The sequence below is a fragment of the Rhinatrema bivittatum genome, chromosome 1 (assembly GCF_901001135.1).
Source record: "Rhinatrema bivittatum chromosome 1, aRhiBiv1.1, whole genome shotgun sequence".
Taxonomy (NCBI): Eukaryota; Metazoa; Chordata; class Amphibia; order Gymnophiona; family Rhinatrematidae; genus Rhinatrema; species Rhinatrema bivittatum.
In genome coordinates, this window is record NC_042615.1 from 80,738,184 (window position 1) to 80,752,343 (window position 14,160).

At 40.6% G+C, this 14,160-nt stretch overlaps 1 protein-coding gene across 6 annotated transcripts in view; it reads left to right on the forward strand.

Moving 5' to 3' along the window:
* Positions 1–14,160, forward strand: part of KLHL2 (kelch like family member 2) — a 334,713-nt gene that overhangs the window by 195,654 nt on the left and 124,899 nt on the right. For all 6 annotated transcript variants that reach the window (XM_029571086.1, XM_029571005.1, XM_029571313.1 and 3 more), the window contains one exon: positions 2,375–2,537. In XM_029571086.1, coding sequence (XP_029426946.1) covers positions 2,375–2,537 — 163 coding nt within the window. The remainder of the gene's footprint in view (positions 1–2,374; positions 2,538–14,160) is intronic.

A 14,160-nucleotide genomic window follows, 5' to 3' on the forward strand; every position in this document is an offset into this window, starting at 1 on the left:
AGCAATCCAGCCCCAGGCGGCAGGCCCTGTGAGATGATAGGATGGGGTTGAGATGCGGTGCTTCTGGAGCCAGGACTGGACAAAAAACAAGCAGCATCAATGGTGTCTCAGCTGGAGAAGGGGGCGAGGGGTCCTAGTGGAACGTCTTACCTCTGCCTTGGCTTCTGCAAATGGGTTGCTGGGCTTTCTTGTCTCCATTTCAGATACTGAAGGCATCAGAATATTCTTTTCAGAAGCTCACTAACTTGAGGTTAACAAAAGAAGATGACAAAGGTTATTTGTCACTTTTTTGTATGGGGATTTATTACTTGAGTGGATTAGTTTTGATATAGAAACTGGTGCTAATAATCTGGGAAAATCTGTGACTGGCAGCCAGTTTTTCTTCCTTCTCTTGGTTTGAGCATGTTGCCTCTGTCGGACAGCAGTCTCAAATAAGAGTCTGCTGTATTGCAGCATGTCATACTATGGCCTAATATACATTGTGTTAATGTATACTGTATTATGGCCTAAGCCATAGAGCTGGCCTGATTTGGAGTCATTTTAACAAGCGATAGAACATTGCATTGCAAGTGGTCATCATTTATAGTTTGCATTGACAGAAAAGTACTGACGGAGGTAAGAATCCCATTGATTCCAGTGAAACATCCTCAGTGTGCCAGAATCCGGGATATTTGTTAATTGTGTGTTTTGACCATCTGCTCATATATTATAGCGTGACCAAACCAGTTTCTCAGCTTATAATAACCCAAACAGAGCAAGCTAGGCACTCTAATAGAAGAAAACATGATCTATTGATCCCTAAACCAGTGCATTGATTCCAGCAAGTGTAGTACTTTTGTTTGTCGACAAGCAGACATGAATTAGCCATAATATATGGATGACATGTGACTGTGCCATCATGGACCAGGCTCTCAGAACTCAGTATAAACTTTACACTGTCAGTGCTGTTTGATGACATCAGCCACGCGTAATGGTTAATTCATTCTACTATCTACAGGTAATCAGATTTGCTTTATCTCTTATCAGGAGTACCTAGCTGTTTTACTTGTGTTACAGCAAGGCAGGCTTGTACTAAACCTTGGAGGACCTAGCTGACTTTTAAATTTTTATTTTTTGTGTTATGGAATTTTTCTCTCTTCCTGCTTGTTAAAGATATAAATTATCCTTACATGTGTGACAAGAATTGAAGGATATGGAGGAAACAGAAACATTTCTCTATTGCTCTATGCTTACTGAGCTTACAGATTCCTTCTACTACCTTTACAACTAAATATTATGGCTGTTTCTGGTATAAATGTATCTGTGATTAGACACGACAAAGTCCATATTCAAATACATTTAGCTGGATAACTAAGAAGAAGTTTGGCTAAATGAAAATTTGGCCACTTTCCAAGCTAAATTATAGCTGAAAAACTATCTAGTCAGCTAGAATTTGGCTGGATATGTCAGGGGTGTGCTAGGGGCGGTCCATAGGAGCTCAGGGGAGTTGCTGCATTCGCCAGATTCAGAGTTAACTGAATAACTTATCGGGCTAACGCAGGTTGGCCCATACACCTGTCCAGATATGTTCAGCAACATGGCTGCACTGCTGAATATATACCTCTAGTTAGCTGGATAGGTTTATCCAGCAATGACGAGCACAGCGGCTGAACATGGATCTCAATTTTTCAGCCCCAGAAAAATGCTTCATTATTTTATTTATTTTGTATTTATTCACTTTTATATACCGATATTCGTGTTGGCTTCATATCGGTTTACAAGGCAAATTACAGACCTCTAACTGAGCAATGAAGAAGATAGTTACTGTGTATTCTCCTGAATAAAGTAGCATGGCTGCTGTGCAGTTCCACTTTGGATATGCAGAAATGTTGTAAGTGAAACTTTTTTTTTTTTTTTTTAACTGGGACTAACTTAATACATTTCTGACCAGCTTTCAAGAGCTAGACTCCCTTCCCAAGTCAGAAATGTATTGCCCAATAAAAAATGATTGCTTATTGTCCTACAGCTTTTTGTTGCCTCTTATGTCTGTGTATATTTCCTTTCCCTTCTAATACCTATCTGTTTTTATAGTCATTGCTGATTGGTGTGAGCGCAGATTGACTCTTTTAAGGCTATGGCAACCATGATGTGCTGTACCTCCTGCTGACCAGATCTCTATCCTGATGCTCACTCGAGTCTTAAGTTGTCACTTCCTAGTAGTCAGGGAGTAAGAATCCTGATGTCACTGCATTATATGGGTGGGTTTCCCCTGAGATAGGACAGGTGGACCTGTAGGGCAGTTGGATTGATATTAATGAAATAGTTGTGATATAATCTGGTGCTGGTTTCTCATTTCAAATATATATATATATATATTTGTGAACTTGTTTTGCAGGTACTTCTCCCGGCAGCTGGTCTCTTGCAGTTACAGGATGTGAAGAAGACTTGCTGTGAATTTTTGGAATCCCAGCTTCATCCCACCAACTGCTTAGGGATTCGTGCTTTTGCTGATATGCATGCATGTACAGAGCTGCTGAACCAGGCCAATACATATGCAGGCAAGTATAACTCTGGGCCTTGGTGCTGTTAGTTTGTTTTCCTGCATATCTAAAGTAGTCCCATGTTTGTGTTTGACAAAAAGCCTGTGGATTTTGTTACGTTCACAAGAATACATTTATACAATTTCCATTTAAAGATCATTACATTAACCCGTCTGGCTAGATACTGCTGCTATTGTACAATATATTTTATCTGATGACAAAAAAGGATATGGTTGCAGCACCAGGGATCATCTTTATCTTTATTAAAAATTTCTGGATCTCCTGGGGCACAAGACCCTAGACAAATTACAAAAGGTACATACATAATGACTCATAAAACACTATCTGCACATAAACAAATAAGGAGTCAGAGTAGAATTTTGAAAAACAAAATCTCAGTTTAATCATAAGCAAGCCTAAACAAGTCTGTTTTCAGTAAAGATCAAAAGGCCTTGGGACATGAGGTGAGTCGCAACTCCTGTGGGGAGTGAGTTCCAGAACTCAGGTGCTGCAACCAAGAAAGTCCCTTTTCGGTGTTGGTGCGAGGGTGTCCAGCTGCCCTAGTCGGTGATGTCATAATGACAACATTTCTTCATATTCTTCCCCCCCTCCCCCCCACCAAGTCACAATGTCCAGTACCCCGCCAACTGATGCATCCCTACACACAAGTCACAATTTCAAACCTGGTGTCCAATTAAAAAAGAATACCTTCACGTCAAGCGATAGCACCCTGCCCACTTTTGGCACCCTAGGCGACCGCCTAGTCCACCTAATGCCTTGCACCAGCCCTGTCCCTTTTCTTGTGTCATCTAGGTGGGCCATTTTAGGCAGTGTCATATCAAACAATCCTCATCCTGCTGATCAGAGGGGGCGAGTTGGGAGCATAGATTTGCAAAAGGGCAGCTACTCAGGGCAAAGAATCAAGTTTTAGAACACCATCATAGCAATTTTGTAATGTGCCTGCCAATAGATGGGTAGCCAATGTAGATTATATAATATTAAAGTGATATGTTCCCTCACGTTTTTGCCAGTGATCAAGCAATCTGCAGCATTTTGTAGCAGCTGCAGGGCTCTAAGCAAGGATGCTGGAAGGCCCAAATAGGCAGTATTGCAGTAATCCAAAACAGGAAAAATAAGAGCCTGAACCACAGTTTGAAAATCATTATTATTAAGCAATGGTTTTAAACCGAAAAGTATTCTAAGTTTGCAAAATCCAGCCTTAACAACTGCTTTGATTTGTTGTCAGAATATAAGCCTGGAGTCGAACCATAGCCCGAGGTTTTTCACATTGGTGGCACATGACGACAGATTGTCAATTGAAAATTATGTAGGTATTGGCTCTGGAGAACGGTGCTGAAGCACAAGAAATTCAGAATTCTGTAAATTGAGGGAGAGCTTATTGTGAGAAAACCATGAGTGGATTGTAAAAATGCAGAGGGATACAAGGGCAACAGTGTCAGACCAGGTAGATTACAGGTGAATATAGAATTAAATATCATCTGCATACCCTACTTTGAGGCCACAGGTTGATGCTAGATAAATATTAAGCAGCACAAAAGACAAGGCAGAATCTATGGACACCTGTGGGCACCTTTTGCCATTGGGTGTCCAATAAAATAACCAAAATGTTATCGAGTGATGCGTTTGCAACTGCTTTTTTGAAAAACAATTGAAGACATTTGTAATAAATTCCCCAAAGTTTCTGATATTTCTCTAGACCCGGATGTGACTGCAAATCCTCAATGGAATACCTTTGACTCCATCTCTGTATTGGAAGTGCAACAAATTATTTCAAAGTTGAATTCCTCTTACTGCCAGTTAAACCCAATTCAGGTCAATTCTTTTAAATCTATTCGAATAGAGATTTCCCAGTATTTTGCAAAATTAGTGAACCTCTCTCTAGGAGAAGGGGTTCTACCAGATCAGTTAGAGCTATAATTCGGCCATTGTTAAAGAATGATAAAGCTGATCCTTTGAATTTGACAAACTATCGCCCCGAATCCTCTCTATTCTTTATGGCTAAAGTTATAGAGAAGGTAGTAGAAAAACAATTGGATAAGTTTGGAAGAAACCTCCCTGTGAAAAGATCCCTCTGTCGACGGCAGGCTCCTCTGCTTTGCCAACCGCTGGGAGGCATTCATGTCAGACCAATGGGTCCTCTCCATCGTACGCCAGGGCTACCACTTGAATTTCAGCAGACTCCCAGGAACTGCTCTCCTGTGTCCATCGTGGGGATCGTCCGCCCATCAGGTCATCCTTCAATCGGAACTCTCGCCCTCCTTGCAGCGGGTGCAGTAGAACCGGTTCCCCATGATCAGCAGGGCCACAGCTTCTACTTGAGGTACTTTCTCATTCTGAAGCAGAATGGCAGCTTGTGCCCCATTCTTGACCTCAGGGTGCTAAACAAGTTTCTCATAAGAGAAAAATTCAAAATGGTCTCCCTAGGCAAGCTGATCCCGCTTCTCCAATGAGTAGACTGGCTTTGCTCCCTCAACCTGAAGGAGGCTTACACACACATTGCGATTGTCCCCAGCCATAGGAAGTACCTCCGCTTTCTGGTGGGGACGGCACATTTTCAGAACAAAGTGCTGCCCTTTGGACTGGTATCAGCCCCACGCGTCTTCACCAAATGTTTGGCGGTGGTGGCTGCCTACCTCAGGCGCCGCTCGGTCCATGTCTTTCCATACCTGGACGATTAGCTAATCAGGAGAGACTCCCTCTCTGGGGCCTTGCAAATGCTGGTCCTGACAATTCAGACCCTGCAGACAGTGAGTTCAGTCATCAACTTCACCAAGTCGCACTTCTGTTCATCTCTGCAGCTCAACTTCATAGGCGCCAGGTTGGACATGGTGCAACTGAAAGCTTTGCCCAAGGACAGGGTGGTCACCCTTGCCTTGCTGCTCACCCTCATTCGCAACTGCAAGAGAGTGTGTTAAAAAAGAACTTTCTCCGATTAGTTTTAAATGTGCCCCATGCTAACTTCATGGAATGCCCCCTAGTCTTTCTACTACCTGAAAGAGTAAATAACAGATTCACATCTACCCGTTCTAGACCTCTCATGATTTTAAACCTCTCTATCATATGCCCCCTCAGCAGTCTCTTCTCCAAGCTGAAAAGTCCTAACCTCTCTAGTCTTTCCTCATAGGGGAGCTGTTCCATTCCCCTTATCATTTTGGTAGCCCTTCTCTGTACCTTCTCCATCGCAATTATATCTTTTTTGAGATGCGGCGACCAAAATTGTACACAGTATTCAAGGTGTAGTCTCACCATGGAGCGATACAGAGGCATTAAGACATTTTCCGTTTTATTCACCATTCCCTTCCTAATAATTCCCAACATTCTGTTTGCTTTTTTGACTGCCGCAACACACTGAACCGACGATTTCAATGTGTTATCCACTATGATGCCTAGATCTTTCTTGGGTTGTAGCACCTAATATGGAACCCAACATTGTGAAATTATAGCATGGGTTATTTTTCCCTATATGCATCACCTTGCACTTATCCACATTAAATTTCATCTGCCATTTGGATGCCCAATTTTCCAGTCTCACAAGGTTGTTTTTTGCCAACCAAACCAGTCTCACAAGGTTGGCTTTTGCCAACCAAACTCAGATTGGAGCAACTCCTCCAAGCATGCTTTTCTTGATAATAATATCTGTCTTTAAGGTGTTTAATTTAAATAGCTCTTTACATTCCTCCTCATTCACTGCTGATTTTTTCATTGCCCTATAATCCTGCACTCTAGATGTGTTCTATGAATTGTAATAACGGTGATATTGTTTCCAAACTGTATTAACTATTAGCTCAGTTTATTGAAATCATGCAGGTTACTTATACATTCTTTACAAATAGTCAACTTTTTAATTGCCACCTTTTCTCATTGATGGTCTTTAAGAAAAAAAAAATAGCAATTACGTTTTGAACATTTTGATGAGGCATGCTAAGTGTGCTTTTCTTTTTTCTAGAATGCATACTAGGTTTGCTGTTTTTATATATTTGAGACATTATTGCTTTTTAAAAGATTCAAAAATACATTTTAAGAGTGGGTTGTTTTTTTTTTGGTTTTTTTTTTAACTGCCACATGCCACACTGTGCCTGGGCCTCTATCTAATATAATCATGGCCCCACTGACTTAAAGCATGTGTATAAAATGAAATGGTCCGCATCCTGTCTCCAAGAATCCTCTTTACACCAAGTTAACAGGGAGAGAACGTGGTGAGGAAAACTTTAAAAACTTAAAAAAAAAATACACTTTGTCGTTTATTTTTGGAGGTCTTCAGGAGCAACTGTGCTTCAAATATTGACAAACAGAGGCTGCATTTTTACAATCTGTTCAAAATAAGAGGAAACAATTTTCACTATATGATATGAAATGACTCTTCAGAGGATTGTTTTTTCCACACAGAGGCATCCTCTCCAGAGAAAAGCAAAAGGAGGACCCCCGCAAGCTGTTTAAATGCTACTTTGTTTATTTTTAAGATAAACCTCTCTTAATTTTTATACTCTGCACTTCATCAATGTGTTCGATGATAGAAACAGTTGCCCCATATCATTACAGTCCAGATGTGCCATTATTTTGCCATGCCTTATTTAATTTAAAAATATTTATTTCCCATACCTTTCAAAGCTCAGGGCAAGTTACAAAAAGAAAACATCATCATAAAATCATAACAATACAACACTGAATGCAAATAGTATAAATAACATAACACTGCTGGAGAGGCACTGCTTGGGGATCCAGGGAAATGGGGCATAGATCTCTGCTAGATAAATTTATACTAGGGAGACCTGTCTTTGGTTATTCGTAGAAAGCCTGCCTAAATAGGAAGGATTTAAGTGCTTTCTTAAATCTTTTGTATTGGTCAGGGGTATTGAGTTTTCAGGCAATGGAGCCAGCAATAGAGAAGGCTCTTTCACAGATGAAAAATAGACAGGCATGTTTGGCCACTGGGATTTCTAATAGATATAGACGTGCAGATCTAGCAGGGGTATAACAATATAATGTCGAGCTAATCCAGGGTCTGGAGATACTATTAAGGAGATTGTGATGTTGCATTGTACTGGGAGCCAGTGGAGTGATTTTAGAACTGGAGAGAAATGGTCATGTACTGGAGTACCTGTTAGGAGATGAGCAGCGGAGGTTTGAGCCAATTGAAATGATCTGTTGAGGAGAGAGAGTTACAGTAATAGATACCAGTGAGAAGGACTCTAAGACAGTACAGAAATTTTGAAGGGTCAAGGAAGAGTTGGATATGATGTAGTAGCCTTAATCTTGCGAAAAAATGATTGAAGATGGTTTTGATTTGAGGCTTCATGTTTAGAGTGGATCAAGAGAGATACTGAGATTGTGTTCTGTGTATGAAATTTGTGTACTGTAGTTATCAAAGCTGAAAGCAGTTTGACTTTCAAAAGGAATCGAACGCCCAAGTATGATGATTTTGGTTTTCTTTAAATTCAGAGAGAGTTTATGTAAAAGCCATATGCAGAATTTGCTATATCCATTCAATATACCACACCAGCTCAGTCAGAGCTGTGGCCTTGGTGTATATCTAGTGTGTGCCCTAATGCAGATGTAAGCATAAAGGATGTGTACACACCCTGTGCTCCTAGAAGATTTCCATCCTAGGATATTCCAGCTCTTATATTCCTAGCTCCTGTGGTCTTGGATCTTGCATTCCTTTGGGATTATTTGTTTATATTTGCTATTCTGCCCTTATTCCATCAAAGCTCAAAAGTGAACCGCACACTCTATATAAATACAAAATTACAAAGATTACAAATTCCACAATTGACAAACGCTACCATCACCTTAAGACCTCAATTTCTCTGCATAAATTAAACCAGCACCATACCCACTGCCTCAGTCCATCAGTGGTGTGAAGGAGCAGCCTACTGTTTAAAACATTAGGCTGCAAATCAGGGCTCAAATCTCACTGCTGCTCCTTATGACCTTGGGTAAATCACTTCACCCTGCATTGCCTTAGGTACAAATTTAGGGGCGGATACGTGCGGTAAAACAGGGGCTCATATTGAGCACCCGTTTTTCTAATATGTACACATCCACCTCTCCTGGGCTCGAGATGCTTTATTTTAATGAGCTGCCGCGTTAAAAAGGACGCGCAAGATAAAAATTGTGTGTTCCTAGTGCTCAAAAGCATTGGGTGCGCGGGTTAGGTATGCTCAGGACGAGCATCCGTTTTATCCCGCCGCAGCTAACTCGTGCACACAATATGCATTCACATCTGCAGCGTGTATATTGTGTGCCCAGACATTTTTTTTTTTGTAATCTAGCATATACATTTTTCCCTTAATTTTAAGTGCCACAAGCAGTAGAACTTAATATTGCAACAATACTAAGTCAAAGGAACCACAGAGATCAGTATTCTTTGTTTTTTCATGTGCTCTTGACTCACGGTATGACTTAACATCAGCTCCGGGGCTGGCATTAAATTTGTTGGTCGACTGGCAATTCTTTGCATCGGGAGGGGGCAGTAATAGCTAATAGCCTCATCTACATGTGATGAGCGCTATTAGCTATGCATTTGTTTGGGCGCGCTAATCCCCTTATTGCATTGGGTATTAGTCTAATGCATTCAAAACGCACATCCAGCCAAGCGTTAACCTGTATGCTAGGCTGAGTGCACTTTATTGCATCATCCTGTTAGATAGGGGCATACCTACAATCCTGAATGTAATCCGCTTTGAATTGCCTGAAAGGAAGAATATAAATCATATAAGTAAAGGTAAAGGAAGAATATACATCATATAAATAAATAAAGTATTCCTTCTTTAATCTCATAATACATCCATCTCTGAGGTATAGCGTTAATAGTGCTTTACCTCCCAAATGTACCCATTTGTGCATCAGGCCCTGTGTTTCCTCTGTATTTGTTTTCTTACTGCAGGTGGCAGAGTTAAGCAGAATACTAATCTATTTTTCAGAAATACTAGAATATGATGCTGGTTTGATCACCCAGTTTTAGTTCTGCAGGCTACAGTGAGAGAGAGAGGTTCAAATCACCAAACTGGCTTCTACTCATTTGGCAAGCCAGGGCTAAAGATGCTACAGAGGCAGCATTGACAATCACCACGTGAGAATCCCAACTATTGCAAACATTGAAATCTATGGGTGGCATTCAAGGTGTATGCATGTCAGGTTCCAAAGAGATCTACTTATTGTAAGTTCCTACTGAGATCAATGACTCGGTTATAAAAGGGAGGGAACAAAAATTGTTGCAAATTTTTGAATAGCTAAAAATAAAGGCTTATGGCAACACAGTCTCAATAAAGGCTAGTTGTCATTCAGCTAGAATCCGAAAAGGAGGAAAAAGATGCTAAGCAAAAAAAGAAAATGAATAAAAGCTGTGAACAGATTCTCGCTGGAATTCTAGTGAAAGATATAACAGATTTCTATGCAGAAACCTGGCACCTCATTTGAAGTAGGCCAGGGAATTCCAGCTCATGCAAACAACTGACAAAATAAACATAGTAGTATATTGTAGTATTAGATTTAGTGTTATGGCAAAGTTCTCTCCCCTTTCAGTAAAAATTAAATTCTTCAAGTCTTTTACACAAAAGACAAAATGGTGGAAATGATTGTTAAGAACAGAATTGCTGGGCATATAGATAACTATGGCTTAATGAGGAGAGGCCACATGGAATTAGAAAATAGAAGTTGTGCCTTACTATCTACTTGAGTTTATAAATAAGCATGTAGTTAAGGGTGAGCACATTGCTATAGTGTATCTTTATTTTCAGGAAGTATTTGATAAAGGCCTTTATGACAGAGAATCCTGGGAAGTCATGGGATAGAAGACAGTATCCTACTGTGGATTGGTAACTGGTTAAAAGATAGGAAACAAAGAGTAGGACTAATTTCAAAGGAGAGAAGTAAATAGTACTGGGATTTGTACTGGAATCAGTCATGCTTAACTTATTCATTAGTGATCTGAAAAAAGGATCAATGAGCAAGGTGATGAAATCTTCAGATGACACAAACTATTGAAAGTACTTAAAACACAGGCAGGCAGACTTTGAGGAATTGCAGGATGACCTTGTGAGACTGGGGAACTGGGCGTTTAAATGACAGATGAAATTCAGTGTGGTCAAGTTCAAAGTGATACCCATAACTCAAGAAATAAAGCAGCATTGTCTTTGTGAAACCAGAGCTCAAAACAACACAGTTTCTCTGACAGAGCAAAACCACATTGAAGTCTTGAATAGTGTGGGGACCAGTAAAGCATACTAAGAAATTGGATTTTATTCTAAGTGACAGCAGTTGTGAAATAACAAGATATTTAAAACCAATACCAAAGGATAGCTTTTACATATTAGCTGGCATTGCACCAACTGATAGGAGGAGGTAGAGGGTAGCAAGCCAGAGGGAAAAATTACAGCAGATGGAAGATCCAAGGCATCCACTATGTGGTCACATAGGAGTAACTAAATACCTTAAAACATGGAACAGTGTTGTGACCAATGTGATTTCTTTGAATACAAAACTGGCAAGGCATGGCCAGGATTAAGGCGTGAAAGACTGTATGTATGCAGTCAGATGTAATGAAATGGGTCTGCACCCTCAAGAAGACTTTTCCCAGAGGTTTTGATGCCAGCTGGTCAACAAGGCAGTACCTGAACTTCTTGTGCATGCAGGCTGGCAGATCAAATGGGGCTACTGTAATGACACGAACATGTGCAAATATGTTGAAGTGCAGACTGTGGAGAACTTGGTTCTTTGCCTTTTTGGGAAGACCTATTTCATATAGGTCTTCCCTATATCTTGCTGCAACAACAGAAAGACCCCACTGCTTGTGAACAATACTGGAGAAATATTTAGGGACCTCTTTGTTAAGGTGCATTAACACCTGTTAACCTTTGATACCTAATGTGTGTCATTGGTAACAAATGCTTAAGCTTTACCAATAATGCAAAAAAAAAAAAAGGGCATGCAAAAGCTGAGTCACGTGGATCAACTCAAGGTTAAAATGACAGCAGAAATTGTGTGAAACGTGTTGATTTGCATTAAGCTTAAGAACATTAGCTATATCTCAAGTTAACTTTGGACAAGAGCATCGGCAGGCTGATGCCCTTGCCTGTGTTTTGACGGTCCCCTAAGAAATGAAGGGGCACCTAATTCTCAGCACCCCTGTCTTCTCACCCTCTCCCAAGAGATAATTGGATTCCTTGCCAAAACAATTAGGGGCCTCCTAACCCCAAGCCTTCTGTTTCGTGGCCCCAGGGACCCTCTCCCAGGTCCCCCAACAAATCCCTTCCCCATCCAGCATCAATTAGCAGCTGTTTGGGGCAGGAGCGATCTCCAGTCTCTTTCCGGCTGTTCAGAGTAGTGCCGCACACGTGCGGGGAGCCTTGAGTCAGCAGATACCATTTTAAATAATGGAGGGAACAGAGCATGAGTGACTGGGTAACTGGGGATCCCTCCCACCTCAGGCAGTTGTTATTTGTCACAAGATGGGATAGGAATTTGTTGAAAAATCTGGGTGGGGAGGGCTGGGGAATAGGCTTGGGGGCTAGGAGTTGATTTCTCTGGGAAAGTGAGGAAGAGTTCTTGTCTGTCCTATGCTGTAGCATAGGACAGACAAGAGTTGTCTGTCCTATGCTACAGCAGCCAGCAATGCTTGTGCGTTTTCAGTGCTGATAACGTTGGGAGGACGAATGTACATTAAAAACGCCTTTTCCATCAGTAGATCTTTAAGTTTGTGAAAAAGACAAGGGAAGAAGTTTGTTGTTTGTGTGGTTTTTGCTTTGATAAAGGCAGGATTTCTTTATAATGTTTGTGCTGTAATTTTATTTTAAAGCAGCAGTTGAACATAGCTAAGCAAATATTTCACTAATTTGAAATACTGGGGATCCCTCCCACCTCAGGCAGTTGTTATTTGTCACAAGATGGGATAGGAATTTGTTGAAAAATCTGGGTGGGGAGGGCTGGGGAATAGGCTTGAGGGCTAGGAGTTGATTTCTCTGGGAAAGTGAGGAAGAGTTCTTGTCTGTCCTATGCTGTAGCATAGGACAGACAAGAGTTGTCTGTCCTATGCTACAGCAGCCAGCAATGCTTGTGCGTTTTCAGTGCTGATAACGTTGGGAGGACGAATGTACATTAAAAACGCCTTTTCCATCAGTAGATCTTTAAGTTTGTGAAAAAGACAAGGGAAGAAGTTTGTTGTTTGTGTGGTTTTTGCTTTGATAAAGGCAGGATTTCTTTATAATGTTTGTGCTGTAATTTTATTTTAAAGCAGCAGTTGAACATAGCTAAGCAAATATTTCACTAATTTGAAATGTTTGCCTTGAAACGTATGTAGAAGCACGAATAGTAGGACGCTGCTCATAGGGGAAAAATTACCAGGAAAAGAAAAAGGTAAAATGTGCTTCTGCAGATAAAATATAATCACAACATGATTTGGTCCATTCTTTGAGCGTAGCATATTGCTTTATTTTATCAAAAGGCAAAATGACAGAATAACACAAACTACAGAAATGTTGTGCCATGCATTATAACTAATTAGCATGCCTAAAGTAAAAAAAATTCCAGGGTCCCCTTTCATTTTTTATAAGCTATCCCTCATCACCTTGTAAATCTCTGATCAACCCGGGGCAAGAAAGAGTTTTCTCAACAACGTAAGAAACACTTTTGCATGTTTCATATTCTGCTGAATTACCAGAAAGCGAGGATTGCCTAATGGTTAGACTTGCAGGTACAGGCTGAGCATCAGGGAAGCTGGGGTTCAAATCCCACTAGCATTCCTTGTGACCTTGGGCGAGTCACTTCATTCTCCATTGCAAGTACAAACTTAGGGCCTGCTTTACGAAAGCTTTTTCTGCATTCTGTATCAAGGGGGGAAAAAAAGCCTAGTAAATCAGGCCTTTAGATTGTAAGCCCTTTGGGGACAGGGAAATACCTACAGTACCTGAAAGTAACTTATCTTAAACTACCAATGATAAGGCATGAGTTTCATATAAAAATAAATAAATACAAATATGAATGTAATCTATTTCATTTGTTATGCCCCTAAGTATGCTGTTCCCCAACCTTTCCTGGAGCACATCTAAGCAGTCAAGTTTTCAAGATATCCATAATGATTATACATGAGAGAGATCTGCATAAATTGGAAACCTAGGGTATGCAAATCAATCTCATGCATATTCATTGTGGCAATCCTGAAAATCTGTCTCAGTAGGTGTGCCCTCCAGGAAAGAGTTGGGAAATACTGCCATAGGCAGCTGAATGATTTGCCTACCCCTTATCCCTGCTCTGGCTGTAATCAATTGGTTTAGACAACGCCTACTATTTACTCTAAACATTAAAGTTTGTATAAACTAGCATGTTTTCTGCTTATTTGTTTTACTAGAACTGGCTCTGGAATTTGATATGTCCCCCCAGCCTGCCACAGATATGTATATTTGCATACATAAGATTTGCTATACTGGTTCAGACCAAAGGTCCTTCAAGCTTAGTATCCTGTTTCCAACAGTGACCAATCCAGGTCACAAGTATGTGGCAGAATCCCAAAAGGTTGATAAATTCCATATTGCTTATCCCAGGAATAAGCAGTGAATTTCTCCAAGTCTGTCTTAATGGTTTATGGACGTTCCTTCCAAAAACTTGTGTATACCTTTTTTAAACC